Source organism: Ailuropoda melanoleuca, chromosome 10, assembly GCF_002007445.2.
Source record: "Ailuropoda melanoleuca isolate Jingjing chromosome 10, ASM200744v2, whole genome shotgun sequence".
NCBI lineage: Eukaryota > Metazoa > Chordata > Mammalia > Carnivora > Ursidae > Ailuropoda > Ailuropoda melanoleuca.
This window is the reverse complement of record NC_048227.1, coordinates 52436579-52452420: the sequence shown is the minus strand read 5'-3', so window position 1 is coordinate 52452420 and position 15842 is coordinate 52436579. Positions and strand designations below refer to the sequence as shown.

The 15842-nt window shown below is 37.3% G+C and overlaps 1 protein-coding gene across 8 annotated transcripts in view; it reads right to left on the bottom strand.

The window, feature by feature from the left end:
* The window catches only part of GRIK2 (glutamate ionotropic receptor kainate type subunit 2), a 659372-nt gene that overhangs the window by 355407 nt on the left and 288123 nt on the right, over positions 1-15842 (bottom strand). For all 8 annotated transcript variants that reach the window (XM_034670902.1, XM_034670905.1, XM_034670899.1 and 5 more), the window contains one exon: positions 416-597. In XM_034670902.1, the coding sequence (XP_034526793.1) occupies positions 416-597 (182 nt within the window). The remainder of the gene's footprint in view (positions 1-415; positions 598-15842) is intronic.

Genomic DNA, 15842 nt, shown 5'->3' with positions numbered 1-15842 from the left:
TTTGCATTACTTTTCCTTTAAGACAATTAATTAAAAGCAAATGTCAGACGTTTTATTAGAAAGTTACATCAAGGTGATTTCTCTGGCTCACTTTAACTTTGTGAAAATAACACTTTGATTTAAAAAAAAAAAAAAAAGGAGCACCCGAGGGTCTCAGTCCATTAAGGGTTGGACTCCAGATTTTGGCTAGGGTCACGATTTCAGGGTCCTGGGATCTAGCTCAGAGTCAGGCTCTGCCCTTAATGGGGAGTCTGCTTGAGGATTTCTCTCCATCTCCCTCTGACCCTTCCCCACTCATGTTCACTCTCCCCCTCTCTAAAAAAAAAAAAACAACCAACCAAACAATAACAAAAAAAGCATGCTTTAAATGCAAATGCAATAAAGAAGCCAAGAATTTAAGTAAGTTAAAAATTACCTGTTTCAAAATGCCTGCTGCCATTTCATGGCTACAGTCAAAGATTACATGGAACTCCTTGCCTCTTTTCATTTCCTTTAGTAAGGGTTTTGCATCCTTTGTATCAGCAGGTAGTTGACGGATTTTAAGCCGAAGATTGTACCTTGATGGAGCTTTGATGAGCTCCTGCAAACGAATGAGACCTTTAATGAAAAAGGGGGAGAAAAAGAATATTAGAGAAAAAACAGAGTAGGTTTTCCATCTCACCTCTGTATTTCCCTAGATTACTATCTTTCCTGAAGAACTACCTTCATAAATATTAGTGGAATAAATAATAATAAAGGAATATATTTGTAAATAACTAATCTGGAGCTTTCTCTTTGTGAATATGTGTGGGGTGTGTGTGTGTGTGTGTGTGTGTTACTTTACTTGGAAACTGCAATAACAGGAATAAAAATATATCTTATTATGAGTAAAAAATCTGTGTATTAGAGTAACATATGATCCAGAGAGTAAAATTTAAATCTAATACTTTTTTCATTCAATTTTTAAATAAAGAGACCTTCATACATATAACGGTACACTTCAATATGTTGCAACATAGTTAATAAAAGTAAGATGACTAGTTTTCAGTATTTTCATCCTCAAATGAGATATACAGTTTAAAAAATGTGTAAATTCACAAATATACCTAGTATCTTTTGCTTTTAAAATATTGTTCCACAAAACTTACTTCATTGCAAGTTTTTTTTAGAATTTTGCCACTTAAAATTCTATAAATAATGGTTGCATAAATTACACAGTATACTACAATTGTCTCATTTTGTTTTATAAATTTAAATATTTACTAACTATAATAAAGTAAATATTACATAATTGATATTAAATGTACCCATTAAACATAATACAATTCAATCTAGAGAATTAACATGTATATAATGAGTACAGATGTTAACGAGCTAAACAAATGTGAAAACAAATATCTGAATTTATAACACCTATAGTAGTTTAACACTGAGCTTATAAAATCCCCCCAAATATGTATAAAAGTCTATATATTTATTTGCATATGGGAATCATTGTTTAACTACTGTTTATAAGTAAACCAGAGTATAATTGCAGTAAGGCAATGGATCCCAAACTTGGAAGTTATGAGAGTAATCTATGAAGCTGCTTATAATCTAAACAGCTGAATCAGAATCAGCAGAGGATATGACTCATGCATGTGTATTTTTAACAATCTTTCCAGGTGACTTTCCTGGTCATCAAAAAGTGAGGCCAATTTCCAAAGATAAGTCTGATTTCAGGTAAGTGTCATATGGTAGTTCACTTTCTGAACTACTTTGGCATAACAATATTATAGGATAGTAACTGTATTATATTAGCTAGTGGCATAAGCCAAAATAATTCAAAGAATAAATTCCAACTTCATTAGGAAAAGTGAATCAGAAAACTATAAATACAGCTGACTGTAGGAATAAGGGAAAGAAAAGAAGACATCGTTCATTTATTCCCACATCAAACAAATGCTTATTAAATTCTTACCATGGGTCAAGAATTGTTCTAGATATTGGTAACACAATAAAAAGTAAAATAGACAAACTTCCTGCCCATATCATGTTAAAAATATATGGGGGAGGACAGGTAAAGTTTATTAAGCAGCAATTATAAATGAAAAATGATAAATAATATTTTGGTGAGGAAAGTGCAATTATCGAGGAAGAATACAGCAGAATCATCTAACTCGGAAGGAGAGTGCTCACGAAAATTACTCAGAGGAAGTGACATCTATGTTAATACCTGAATAAAAAGAGTAAGAGTGGAAGGAATAGATAGGAAAACACTTTTTTTTTTTTTTATACTGGCAGGGAGGTGAGAGAGCGTGGGCAAAGAATCTTAAGAAGCAAGGAAGTAGTGACAAGTATAATTTAAGAGGGCACGGGGCTGCTTAAGAATCCCATGAAAATTATTTTAGAGTTAAGGTCTTAAGGGTAGTGGAAAGTGCCCACTTGGAATCCGCATATCAAAAGAATCACTCGGATGCCTGGATGGCTTAGTTGGTTAAGCATCCCACTCTTGGTTTCAGTTCAGGTCATAATCTTAGGTCATGATCCAGCCCCATGTTGGGCTCCACACTGGGTGTGGAGCCTGCTTAGGATTCTCTCTTTCCCTCTAAGCTCTCCCCACTAATTCCCCCCCTCCCCGCACCCACTGCTCTCTTAAAACAAAAAAAAAAAAAAAAGAGAGAAAAGAAAAGAAGGAATCACTCAGATTTTCAGTATAGAGGAGGGAAGAGGAGAGCTAAAACTAGAGGAAGAAAGAGTTGGAAGGCAGTTGTAATAAAGCAGGTTAGGAAAGGCCAAGATGTGTGTGCAGGACAAGATGGTAGGCAGAGACAGAAGCGGATGGAGCAGAGAGAGATTTTTGAGAAAGTACCGACAGTACTTGGTGAGGAAGAGGACTGAGTCAGGGAAGTTTCCCAGGTTTCTGGTTTGGGCAGGTAGGTAGAGACAGTGCTTCCACTGAGCATGAGATCATGGAAGGATCAGGTCCACTGAGGGTTCAAAGCGAGGGGAGTGATCAGCCATGTCAAGGGTTGTTAGTTAACAAAGAAATAATAGTTAAACACTTTAAAAAGTGTTTATTAAATTTAACGACAAAAATCATTGATGACCTAGGCAAGGACAGTTCTACTAATGGTTTGGGTAGATTGTTGTGCCATTACTAGGAATGGGAGAGAGGTAAAAAACAGACCCCCTCAAAACCATCTCCATGTATTTCCATATGTAACTTATCTAATCATATCTAATATCCTTGAAGGAAAGTACCAGCCCCTTCCTAACCCATCATCGACTTGAGTTGAGGAAAAGACAGACAGGACACTTCAGTTTCCTACCTACTAAATGAGTTTCACCCAGATCAGTAGTTCTCAAAGTGTGGTCACACACCCCTACACTCTTTTAGGGGGATCCCTGAGGTCCAACTATTTTCATAATAATACTAAGAGGTTATCTGACTTTTTTGCTTTCATTCTCTCACACATGGGCAATACAGTATTCTAGAGGTTACAAGACACAGATGATGTCACAGCAGATTGAATGAAGAAACATATGAAAATCCCACTTCTTCCCATTAAATCAAATATTAAAGAAACCTATGAAAATATCTTACAAATGCTTTTAGAGATCTTCGATTATTATTAAGAATGTAAGATGATATAAAAACCAAAACATCTAAGAATTATCAAATTGGATTATCTTTAAACTTTTGCTAGCTCTGAATTTCTATTCTCATAAAATTATTTATATAGATGCAGAATATTCTAATACCAATCTCTGCCAAATAAAGAAAAAGAGAAAGCTATCTTTGGCTTATTTATCTCACAAGATTTTATGCAAGTTAAATATAAATTTGGGGGATTTAGTCTATCATTGTAGAAATAGCTTGGGTGTTGGGTTTGAATCTCAGTTCAAAAACATATGATCTGCATGATTTTGTAAGACATTATCTCTCTCTGCTTTGCCTTCCTCTTCTCTATAAGGTAAAACCATATATGTATTAATATATAAAACACCAAAAAAGGAACTGTCACATACCAGTCTCTCAAAAAGTGGCAGTTGTCAATGTTTTTGTTATTTTTGCTAAGATTAGGAAGAATACAGTTATTTTTTTTTAAAAGTGCTGGTTATTAAATCTGTCCTTGGAAGTTATTTTGACACTGATCTCAACTGAAAACCTAACAACATCAAAATTTTAATCAAAATTTTAAGAGATTAACTCATTACAAAAGAAAAAGGAGCTACATAGTTACAGATTAGTCCAACAGTTTTGAATTGAAAAATCTCAAGTGATTCAAAAAATAGAAATTTTCAAAGGATAAAATCCACAAATAGTATTTGCAGAGTTCACCCTAAGTATAAATACTGCCAAGTATTTTCAGGTCTCTAAAGAGCTCATGCGGATGGTCCATTGAGCCATCAGGTACAGTAAATATTTACTTATTCTCTTCACACACATATATCCCTGCTGGCATTAATGTAACAGATTTCAGTTTGTCAGCTTCCTTGAGGAATAATATTGAAGAGCTAAAACAGAAAAAAAATTAAAAAATAAAAACAACTGCTGCTAGTAGGAAGTGCCATCTCCTACTTGAGAATTAGAGTAAAATGTTGCTTTTATTCATTCATTCAACATATATTTACTGCATGTCTACTATGTGCAAGACATTGTTTCATGGATAAATATAATGATTGGAATCATAGCATTTATTCAGTCTTGAACTGCATAAGATATAGTTTGACTGGCACTTTTTTTTATTTTTTATTTTTTTAAAAGATTTTATTTATTTGACAGAGATAGAGACAGCCAGCGAGGGAGGGAACACAAGCAGGGGGAGTGGGAGAGAAAGAAGCAGGCTCCCAGTGGAGGAGCCTGATGTGGGGCTCGATCCCAGAACGCCGGGATCACGCCCTGAGCCGAAGGCAGACTCTTAACCGCTGTGCCACCCAGGCACCCCTGGCACTTTTTTTTTTTTAAAGATTTTATTATTAACTTGTCAGAGAGAGAGAGCACAAATGGGGAGCAGCAGGTAGAGGGAGAAGATGCTCATGGCTGAGCGAGGACTGAGCCACCCAGGTGTCCCAACACTTTTTTTTTTTAATACAAAAGTTATTTCTGTAATGCTTTTCACTTTCAGCTTTTGGAATAAAATTGGTTCAGCTTTCCAATCAGAGGAAAGAAATCCAGAGAGCTGTTTGAATACTGAAAGTAGAAGCGTGATTTGTAAATTTCGCTTTTCACCATCTCCTGTACCAGGTGCTTAGACTTCTTTCTTGGCTTCCAGGTCTTCATTGCTCTGTCCTGTGATATTGTTTCTCTTTTTTCCATATTTCCATTCTAGATCCTTTGCCTTCCCCATTATCTGGCAATTACATACAAATCTCTTTGAGTTTTGTTATTTAGAACAACTTGGAAGAATAAGAGAGCATTGACAAAAAAGGAAGATGCATTCAAAATATCCAAAGAATGGATGTTTACCCACTTTATTTAATGAGTTATTTGATGGCATCCTTGCAATTTAATGTATGTGGACTGGGGTTTTATCCAAAGGGAAATGGGCTTAAACAGCAGGAATGCCTAGTCATAATACTGGGTATGTATTTTCTTCTGTGGATCTATATTGATCTTCCTACCTTCCCCAGCATTCCTCTGCAAATTATCTTTCTAAAAAATTCCTATTTCAGAAAAGATTACCTTAATCAAATTTATCTATATACTTAACTATGCATGCTCTGTAAAATAAAATAAGAAAAAGTAAGCTTCTTAAAATAATTGGGGCGGTTTACATGTGGTCATTTCCTATGATTCTTTAGTCAAAATGGAGAAATAAAAGACCTATCTATGAGACAAAATAAAAGGGTGAAATTAATTTTGTTGAAAATGTGGTTAATACAAATAATTTCCAAACAACAGTTTTCAGAAATGTAGTATACTTTAACAAATTTGGCATCCGGTTAAGTTATTTAATGAAAGAGTAGAATTATAACTCCTTAAAACAATCTTTTAATTAAAATGCCCCCTCTTTCCCTAATGTAATTAGTTGATGTAATGATAATAAAAGAGAAACAATCTGCACAGATGGGTTCCTGAAAATCTTCTAACAAAAAAGAGCACCACATTGCAATTATCCCTTTATTTTGGTAGATGAGTAACATTCTATTCCCTCTAATTCCTTCACTGAGAGTACATTTTTTTTAACCTTTTTCTGCTTTCAGATATTTTACAGTAGCTGAAATCAAGGTTTATCTTCAGCTTACAGGGGACAGAGGCCTGAGCTGCTCTTTTCAGAAGGTGCCATCAATTCAGCTTTTAAGGAGAATCCAGAAGGAGCCATTTATGCACACTCCAGCTGGCACTGTCTTCTAAAGAGATCAATCACACCACCTCTCTGCAGGCCCAGCCTCCTCCAGCCCCAGGAAGGGAGTCCCAAGATTCCTTCTATATCCAGGTATCCACTTCAGCAGCCACACAAACTAGAGTTTTGCCACCTGGCTCACTCATCAGGCCTATTTATCATTTCAGTTAATGTGGTCTTTGTGCAGGGCAGACCTCTCCCCTACCCTCCAAATGCATTGTATAATAAACTATACAAAAATGACTCATCCACATTCAGTGTTTCGTCATCAACCCCATCCCCTTTTCTTTCAGTTGAGAAAAGAGAATTCAATGAGAGACCAAACATCTTTTTTTTTTTAAGATTTTTTTATTTATTTGACAGAGAGAGAGAGACAGCCAACAAGCGAGGGAACACAAGCAGGGGGAGTGGGAGAGGAAGAAGCAGGCTTCCAGTGGAGAAGCCTGATGTGGGGCTCGATCCCAGGACCCTGGGATCATGCCCTGAGCCGAAGGCAGACGCTTAACGACTGAGCCACCCAGGCGCCCCGAAACCAAACATCTTAAAGAGTTATATTTATTAGAATGTTTTATTTGTGCCACAGAGTGTTTTAGCCTTTTTTTTTTTTCTGTTTAAAGTAGGCTCCATGTGCAGCATGGAACCCAATGCGAGGCTTGAACTCATGACCCTGAGCTCAAGACCTGAGCTAAGATCAAGAGTCAGATGCTTAACCAACTGAGCCACCCAGGCACCCCCGTGCTACAGAGTGCTTTAAAGAAATCTGAATAAAATATCTATACCAGTTATGGACTTTGCAATCTATCATAATGCTTTAAATATAGACAAAGGAGCTAATCATATTAAGAAGATCAAAAGTGACTTAGACAAGAGAGGTAGATTGCCATTGAAAAAAAATTCTGTCTCCAGATTTTTGTCTGCCTTCCTCCCTTTGGGGATGAGGTAGATTTGTTCATCAGTACAGGAAAAATAAAAATAAAGAAAATTGGAGTCTAGAATAAAAAGGAAGAAAGAGGAAGGGAAAATGAGAAGAAACACTTCCATAGTGGTTTTCATCTTCTTAGAACAAGGAGAGAAAGCTATGTGGAGTAAAATTAGAGGGCTAGTCTCCTGGGAAAATCTTCATATCCTAAGAATAACCTTACAGAGATGGAATGCCTTCTCTGTTTTTGAAATTTGCTGTATCTTTAAAGTATGATAGAGCCTAATACATTCAAAATTCAAAACATGTAAAAACACTTTAGCATGATATATTAGAAATCAAGTAGCAAACAAGTTTTAATATACATGCTGAGGTGAATTGACTATCTGACTCCCTGGAAAACTGTGTACAAAATGTTTTTGAGACTAGTTCTGTGTTCAGAGGTATGTTTCAATAAGGGATTTGAACCTGAGTGATGGGGTAGGTATAGTGGCATTGTGTATTGGTCATCCTTATATCAAATCTCCTCCTTACCTATTAATGTCATCAAATCCTATCTATGATACTATTTTATTGATGGCAAAGCCTTTCTGTGCTTCAGAATAGAAAATAATACAGTGCAAACTATATATTTTAGGTACCATGCTCTTTATGTGAAGGCTAGATCCATGGTTGAATGCTGAACCATGATGCGTTCAAATAAGTAGAATCCAAATAGGAATTCTGACTTTTACAGTCTCCTGAAAACATTTAAAAAGTGTATAAACTGTCTGAAGCAACTCATTAAAATTCTATATTACTTCTTCTTTTCAAACACCCTCAAATTCTGAAAACTTGCTTTGACCACAATACACATACATGTGTGCATTGGTGTGTGCACAGACACACAGGCTCATATGCATACACACACACACACACACACACACACACACACACACACCCCTCCTCTGTTTCTGTTTCCCTGGGAAATCTTATTTATGTCTGCCCTGACTTCTTCCCACAGGATAATCTGGCCATGGTGTTTCTGTTCTTTCTGTTCTGTTTCCATTTCTAAAGTCCATACCACACATGTTCACAATACTGATCTACCAAAGCCAGAAGCCTCCTAGGAAGGCCTAAGTGGGGAAAGCATAAACTAGCAGTACCTGAATAACCTTTAGCAGGTCAGTCATGGAGAAAGACTGAGACCTTTCAAACATATATGCAACCTTTTCATAAGTCAATCTTTTATGTTGCATTATGATGCCAAATTTCTGAACCGTTGTGGCATGGCAGTCTGCATCAATCCTACCTCATTAACTTTCTACTGAATGACTACAGACAATACTTAAATTTTCCATATTTTAGTTTTCCCATCTGTAAAAATGTGAGCATAATAATTATGACCATACAGAAAAAATCAAATGAGCTAATGCATATAAATCAGTACTGTGCCTGGAACAGATTAACCCTCCTTACTGGCTTCTAGTAATTACTTCTCCCCTGGAACTCAAAAATCACTGTTGTGTGCATGTGCATGTGTGTGTCAATAGGCTCTGTTTTCTCCCCAAACTCTGCCTGCAATCTTATGAGCTGTCTCTATCAAAATCTCTACATTTCAAGCATCTAAGTAAATCCTGCTTCCTGCTAGAAACCTAATTAATACCCCATCTATATGCCAATAACTCCCAAATTTATATCTCTTGCCAGGTACTTCCCTGAACTCTAGAGTCCTAAATTCATTTTCCTATTTGACAACTGTGTAGTAAAAAATTAACTTTGTCAAAGAGAGGTCTGGCCTTCGCTATTGGCTCCTGGGAGGTAATCTCTAAGGCCTTGGAACATCCTATCTGATCAAAGTGTCTTTATCTGAGAGCCTTGGGCCACATAGGATAGTCTAACAACGTGATTTATGGTAGGGACTTTGGGTCATGAAGTATCAGCTCAGCCTCTGGAGGGGCTAGAAGTACGTCAGCCAAGTGCATGTTCGGTCATGTTTACGTGATCAACACCCAATAAAAACTCTGGACATCCAATGCTCACATGAGCTTTTCTAGTCGGCATTATTCCATGCATAGTGTCACTCACTGTTGCCTGGAAAAGTTAGCTCTGTCCACAAGTTGAACTGCTGGGAGAAGACAACTGGAACCTCTGAGTGTGGACCTCTCCTGGACTCCATTCCATGTGCTTCTTCTCTTGGTTGATCTTAATCTATACCCTTCTGTTATAAATTCTAACGGTGAGTATTACAGCTTTCAGTCATTCTCTGAGTTGTTCTAGTGAATTATCAAACTTGAGGGTGATATTGGGGACATGAAATTTCAATCAGTGTCAGAAATGAGGGTGATCTTGGGGACTCCTGAATAATGCAACATCTCTACTTTGATGTATAGTAAATACTACCTAGCATTCCAAAATTGGCTCTTCATGTCCCCAGCCTCCAAAACTGCTCCCCACTCAGTTTTCCCCACATATTGGCAATTCTTATAATTCCACTTACTCAGGCCAAAAACCTTGGTGTCACCTTTGATCAGCTCTTGCTAGCATACCTCACATCCAGACTATTAGAAAATCCTTTTCTACCAACTCTTACTGCTTCTAACATACTCAATTGAGCTTTACGGTCTCGCAAATGGATCTCTGTAAAAGCCTCCTAACTAGCATTGCCCTTACACATTTTTATGTCCATGTATATCTAGTAGCAATTCATAACCTGTTAGGCTTATTTCATAAGTCCAGTGAGTGCAGTTATTGGGAGCTTCTAAGATAGTAAGGTGGGGATAAAGACAGCAGGAACACGCAGAAGAGTTTTAGTACAGGCCTGGATATAATAAGAGCAGTAAGGTGGAACTATGCTTAGCGGCCACTGAAATATAGAGTCCTGAGGTTCAACTCAATTCCAAAGAACTGAGTCAATTCACAAGGAATTCTGAAGCATGAGACACATTATACAAGTGGCTTATGGTTTTCTAGGACAAGTGGAGGGAGACATTGTGCTTCCAGAAAACGAGTCCATCTAAACTTATTCCAATAAAAATGAAGAGAGCACAACACAGTCCTGCTGGGTAGGGTCTCCCAGAGCTCTTGAGTTCAGAATGCGGGAAGCAATAGGGATAATGGGGACAAGGTAGAGAATGCCAGAACTCCTTCCATGTGGTTGAAGCTGGGTTCAAGCTGCAAGACTAGCTCCACATCACCTCACAAGGCTCCTACATGGTAAGAGCCTGCCTCAGAAAATGGGCTGAACTGAGGTGTTACATGGAGTGTATCTATAATCCCTGGAAGGCAGAGGCTGCCAGCTGGGGATTACTACTCCTTAAGTCAATACCAAAATATGTTGTCCCCCTTCTTCCCTCACTGTTCTGAGAGAAAAGCAATTATGTCATTATTAGAAAGCAAACAGTGCTTTTGACCATGCCAAGGCTAAAACTCTTTGGCTGCTATAGCCTCGGGGTCTAAGTTCAATATGTGCTAAGGTCAGTTTTCTATTTAGAATGCTTCCATTTGTGAGAAGCCAATAGAATAAATGTTGTATTTGTATTTACTTACTGTTATTACAACCTGCTCGCATCTGATTCATGAGAGGATAAGCACGTTAGCTTTAGTGACTGTTTTTCAGCTAAGGTAACTTAAGTGCTATGCATATGAGGGGTGCCACAGTCACAGTAAGTGGCTTGTCCTAGGCTGACCCAGCCCCAGGTCCACCCTATCATCTCATTTCTCTTTGTCTTCTTCATGTAGCTGCTGAATGTGGGTCTATGCCTGGTGTAATGAGAGAGGGGAAGTAAAAAGCAGGACAGTTTAATAAGAAGGCAGTTATATTTGTCAGAACTCTTTTGGTAATATGTACAGACCTTATTCACATTGCACTGAACAAAAATGGAACTCACTGCCTCCTATAACTGAAAGTAAACTCCAGGCATGGTTAAAGACAATAATTCGTTCTCTGTTGCTGTTCTCTCTTCCTCTGTGTTGCCTTTGTTACCCCCTCAACATTTTCCCACTTGATGGCACAGATGACCAATGGAATCTCACACATAATAACAGGGATTTTTGTCCCAAATTCTGTCAAAATCCTCAGAAGGACTCTATCTGGCCCAGATTGGGATTATTTGGTGGGAGCAAAAAGGCTGAAGTTAGATGCATTAGCGGGTTGTGAGAGATGAAAGTGAGGCTTGCCTGAACCATAGAAACTAAAAAGATTCCCTCAAAGAGATTCTGGACAAACATATAAATGTCCCCGAGAAATGCATCACAATAATGTTTTAGAAACTCTCTCAAAAGAAAGTACTTTGATTTATGATCACAGTTTGGTTATATTTTGATTTAATGGTTGTTTACTATTAATTTCACTTTATTATTTGTCATCAAACTGGGGCCCTTTTAAGAGTCTAAGAGATAGAGACATTAAGTACATAGTAATTAGACCAGGAGAGCAAGCCCAACTCAGGAACATTCTAGGCAAACCGGGAGTTCTATACAGTCCTCCTACTTCACAGCATTCTTTGTCCTTCATCATAGCTACTTCATCACCTGCTGTCTTGGCAGTGTTACTGACCCACCCCCAGTGGGACTGGCCCACCCCATTGTTCAATTCTGATGGCCACACTGCAGGCTCTTTGTCTTGAGACAGTCCTGCTCGGGTGCACACCTGTTTCTTTCTATTTCTCTACCCGCCCTCTCAGCTTGCGATAACCCAACTTCCACCCTCCAGACGGGCCGATTAGCCAGCCTGCTGCCGTTTAATCCCCACTTGTGTCCAGGTCAGTACAGTTATGAAGCCACAAATGATCCTTCACAGCTCTGATTTTGGCTCTGTCCCAGGATGCTGCTGTTCCCAGGTTTATCCTGCCACTTAATACATTGAATATGATTTAAATTTGATGCTGATGAAACAGCATAAGAAGTTTTATGTGGTGGGCCCATGACTAACAATAAAGACCAGAACTACTATGTGCTGGTGGGAATGCTAAGTAAAACGTGACCCTTCAGGAGCTCAGATTTTATTTTATATTTTTGTCCCAGAAAAGAATACCATTAACCGAATGCAGTCAGCAATTAAGCTCATTGAGCATATATGAATGGTTGAAAGATGTGACTATATCAGAAATACATGGCAGCACATAACATGTGCTTTGAATTGGGAATGCAGAAGGAAAATATAAAACATTAAAGTAGATGTTTGCCATCTATGAGATTATAGCATAGCGGGGAGATAGGCATACAAATCGTTTTTCTACAATGAATTCTATGTAACAGTGTGAGTGTCTCTAAAGTTGCAATGGACATGGTAGGGATAGAATACCTAAGGAGAGGTAACCATTTGGTAGGGGGAGAAACATGGATGCACTTGGAAAATAGAGGAAAGTGCATGTATAGAACATAATGATATGAGAGCAGGGAAGTTCCAAAATCTTGTGAGCTGTTTGGTTGGTACTGCTGGATAATCAAGTATGAGCTGTGATATGGTGGGAGGTGACGCTGGACCAGCAGCAGGCAAGAGCCGGTGATAAAGGGCACCTCCTTAGATTATACTTTGTAAGTGAAGGAACTTCATAGTTGCAAGTACTTAAAGAATTCAGGCTGGTTTATGCAGAAAGAGAGAACTGATTAGAAAAATTCAGATAGCTTCATGAAACCCCAGCATGGGAATTCAGTCATTCCTTAAAGACCAGAAACAAGTAGGAACAAGGTTATAAAGATATCACCATCTTTCATTTGTTCTTTTTTGTGTGCTGGCGTCATTCTTATCTTCCTAATGAGACCAGTTTTCTCTGCTTCACGGTTCAAATAGGAGACATGGCCATCTTTCAAATTCACTCCTGAATTTACTTGTTATAGATCCAGCAGCTGGCAGAGACCAACTAATCTCTCTTGGTTCCAATTCCACATTCCTGGATAGGGAATCCAATTGGCCCAGCTATGTTAACTCTTGGTCTACTCAACTGTAACCACAGACACAGACTTACCTTAAGCTATGAACATTAGCCTGGGCCCCACCTCTGAGGGTGAGGAAGATAGGGGGTTTAGGGAGTTAGACGTGCTTCCCTTGTCCACTGTGGCATCACTAAGGAAATTAAGGCAAGTGAGATGAACAAATTTTCCTGTTAAAAGATCACTCTGATGGTATTTCTGGGGATGGATTTGTGGGTAGTATACTAGGGGACATTGACAGTCAACGATATAAATGAAAAAGAGGTTGCCTGGTGTTTTAGCCTCTATCAGCATAAGTGAGAGAATAGCAGGAGGCATTTCCTCTATTCTCTGCTTCATCCTTGGTTTGGCCAATGTCCCACCACATGTCTGGATGTATTCTCTATTATTTATTTCTCTGAAAACAGATTTTGTATAAAGAAGAATTGTCACTGAATTTAACTACATCCTTAAGTGAGGCAATGTGTATTGATTTTTTGAATTTTGACTTCAGCTCAAAAGACTTTTAGGTTGCTCTGAAACACAAGTCACATGGCTAATATATTAGACTTACATTAATCAAGATCATGAGATGATGTATAACACCAGAAATTCAATCTACTAATTTATAATGAGGAATATATCTGTCACAAGCATGGCAATATTTGAATTTCATGACCACAGCATTCTCAAATTACATCAGAAACCATATCATAATCTGAAGATTACTTAATATTATTTTGGCATCAGCCCAATGAATGTAATAATCATTTGTCATGGGTTTGTGTTTTATCTGTAAGAACTCTGTGAAGAGGTGCTGTTGTCAGCCCCAATTTGCAGATGATGTGAAGACACTGATATCTGGGTTATTATGTTCAAAGTCCCATGGCTAGGAAGTCACAAAGCCACATTCAAACCCTGGGAATCTTTCTCTAAATCCAGTACTCAGTCTTTGCATCACAAATGCAATAACTTTGGTCTTACTGGTAGTCTATCAGCTAAGAATCAATTTTTCATTAACAATTTTTAGATGTGTCATCTGTGTTTTCCTGTGTAAATCTCTGTTTTTAAGAAATTCAAATATCCAACCAATTCTCTTTCTGATGAACATATTCTTTGTTGTTGTTGTTGTTGTTTTTGTTGTTGTTATATTGGTACCTTCAGACAAGATATAACCACATCGTGCTTAGCTAGAAAATATTCTTTTTAGGTGGTTTTGCAACTTTTCATTCTTTTTCATTATGTTTTGATTTCACTATTTTAACTCTCAGAGGGTGACTTAATTTCCATGTGTTTCCAGAGTACTTTACTCCAACCTCCAACGGTGACAATGGCACCTATAAAGTCCATTGAATTGTGCTGTAGGTTATATTACACACGTTCATTATGACTTTGGGAAGTAAAATTACTCTGTTTGCTATCTATTTGTATACAAACATAAATTCTTTCACTGCATTTAAGCATAAATCTTACTTCTAAATTTCTATTCTAAAATATTTTTAGAGATTAAACATATATATATATGTATCTTATATATATCTTGCACATTTTCCTTTTTTGCTTCAGACTCATTTTCCATTTCCATGGCTTTTCAAGCCCTTCTCACTTTCCTATAAATCAACTAAGAATATTTCAGTTTTAGTAAGATGAAGGAGGAATCCTTTTCTACTAAATCCTTCTCAAGAAATAAGCTTATGCATTCTATGGTCTCTCTCATAACTAATATTAAACAATAGTCCTTAATTATCATTCCATGTGAAACTCCTGAATATAGGGTCTAGCTGGCAACCCTCTGCCTCCCCCCACAATGGATTGTTCCTTGCTCCTCTTGCTTATCAGTCCAGTGCAATCTTGCCACCTCCACTAAATAGTCCCTTAATTGTATAACCATGGTCCCTTGAGATTCATTCTAAATTCTTTCATAAAAAAGAAAGTAAAAACAAGCTGTTCATTATTTTTATTCTTTTGCAACCCAGAGGATTTTTGATAATGTTATTTGATAATATTTAGATTACTTACTCTAAATTTTGTTTTACTAATTCTTCACAAAACTTCTAAGAGGTAGTTTTTCCTCTTTATATAGGAAAAAGAGGCACAGGAATTTGAGCTAATTGAAAATGGCTTAAATCTAATAAGGAGCAGAATTAGAATTTATTATCATTGGTACACCTATGTTTTGCTTATGAGCAATTATTCTTAAGAGAAAGGTAGTTAAATGAGCTCAATTGGTCTGTCCTACTTATTTTTGCCAAACTTTTATACAGATAATGATTTGCCCTAAGAATATTTATCTACTTACCTGATACGTAGAATAAGTTGCTACAAAAAATTCCTATGCCACCAGAAATCCAGGTATCAGACTTTTGGGCAGAACACAGACTCTGCAGTCCACATGCTCAAACCTAAAAGGCTCTTAATGGTTTTGCTATATGAAAATGCACTTGGACCTTCTTGGACAATTGAAGGAAATCTATGAACTTGAGACTTAGGGAAAGGAATGGGCATGAAATAAATATCTTAAAGTCAGAGGCACCCTGAAAACTGTTAGCTTTTTATTAGAACTAGGAGTCAAAATCACTGATTTATCATCCTTAGCTATTGTTTTTATAGTATACAAAGGTCAAAGTTAGTAACAGTAGGACATTCAATCCCTATACATGTCCCATGTGCAATTTCAGCTTCTGAATAAAATTGAATAATGCAATAAAAATATGACATTGTCA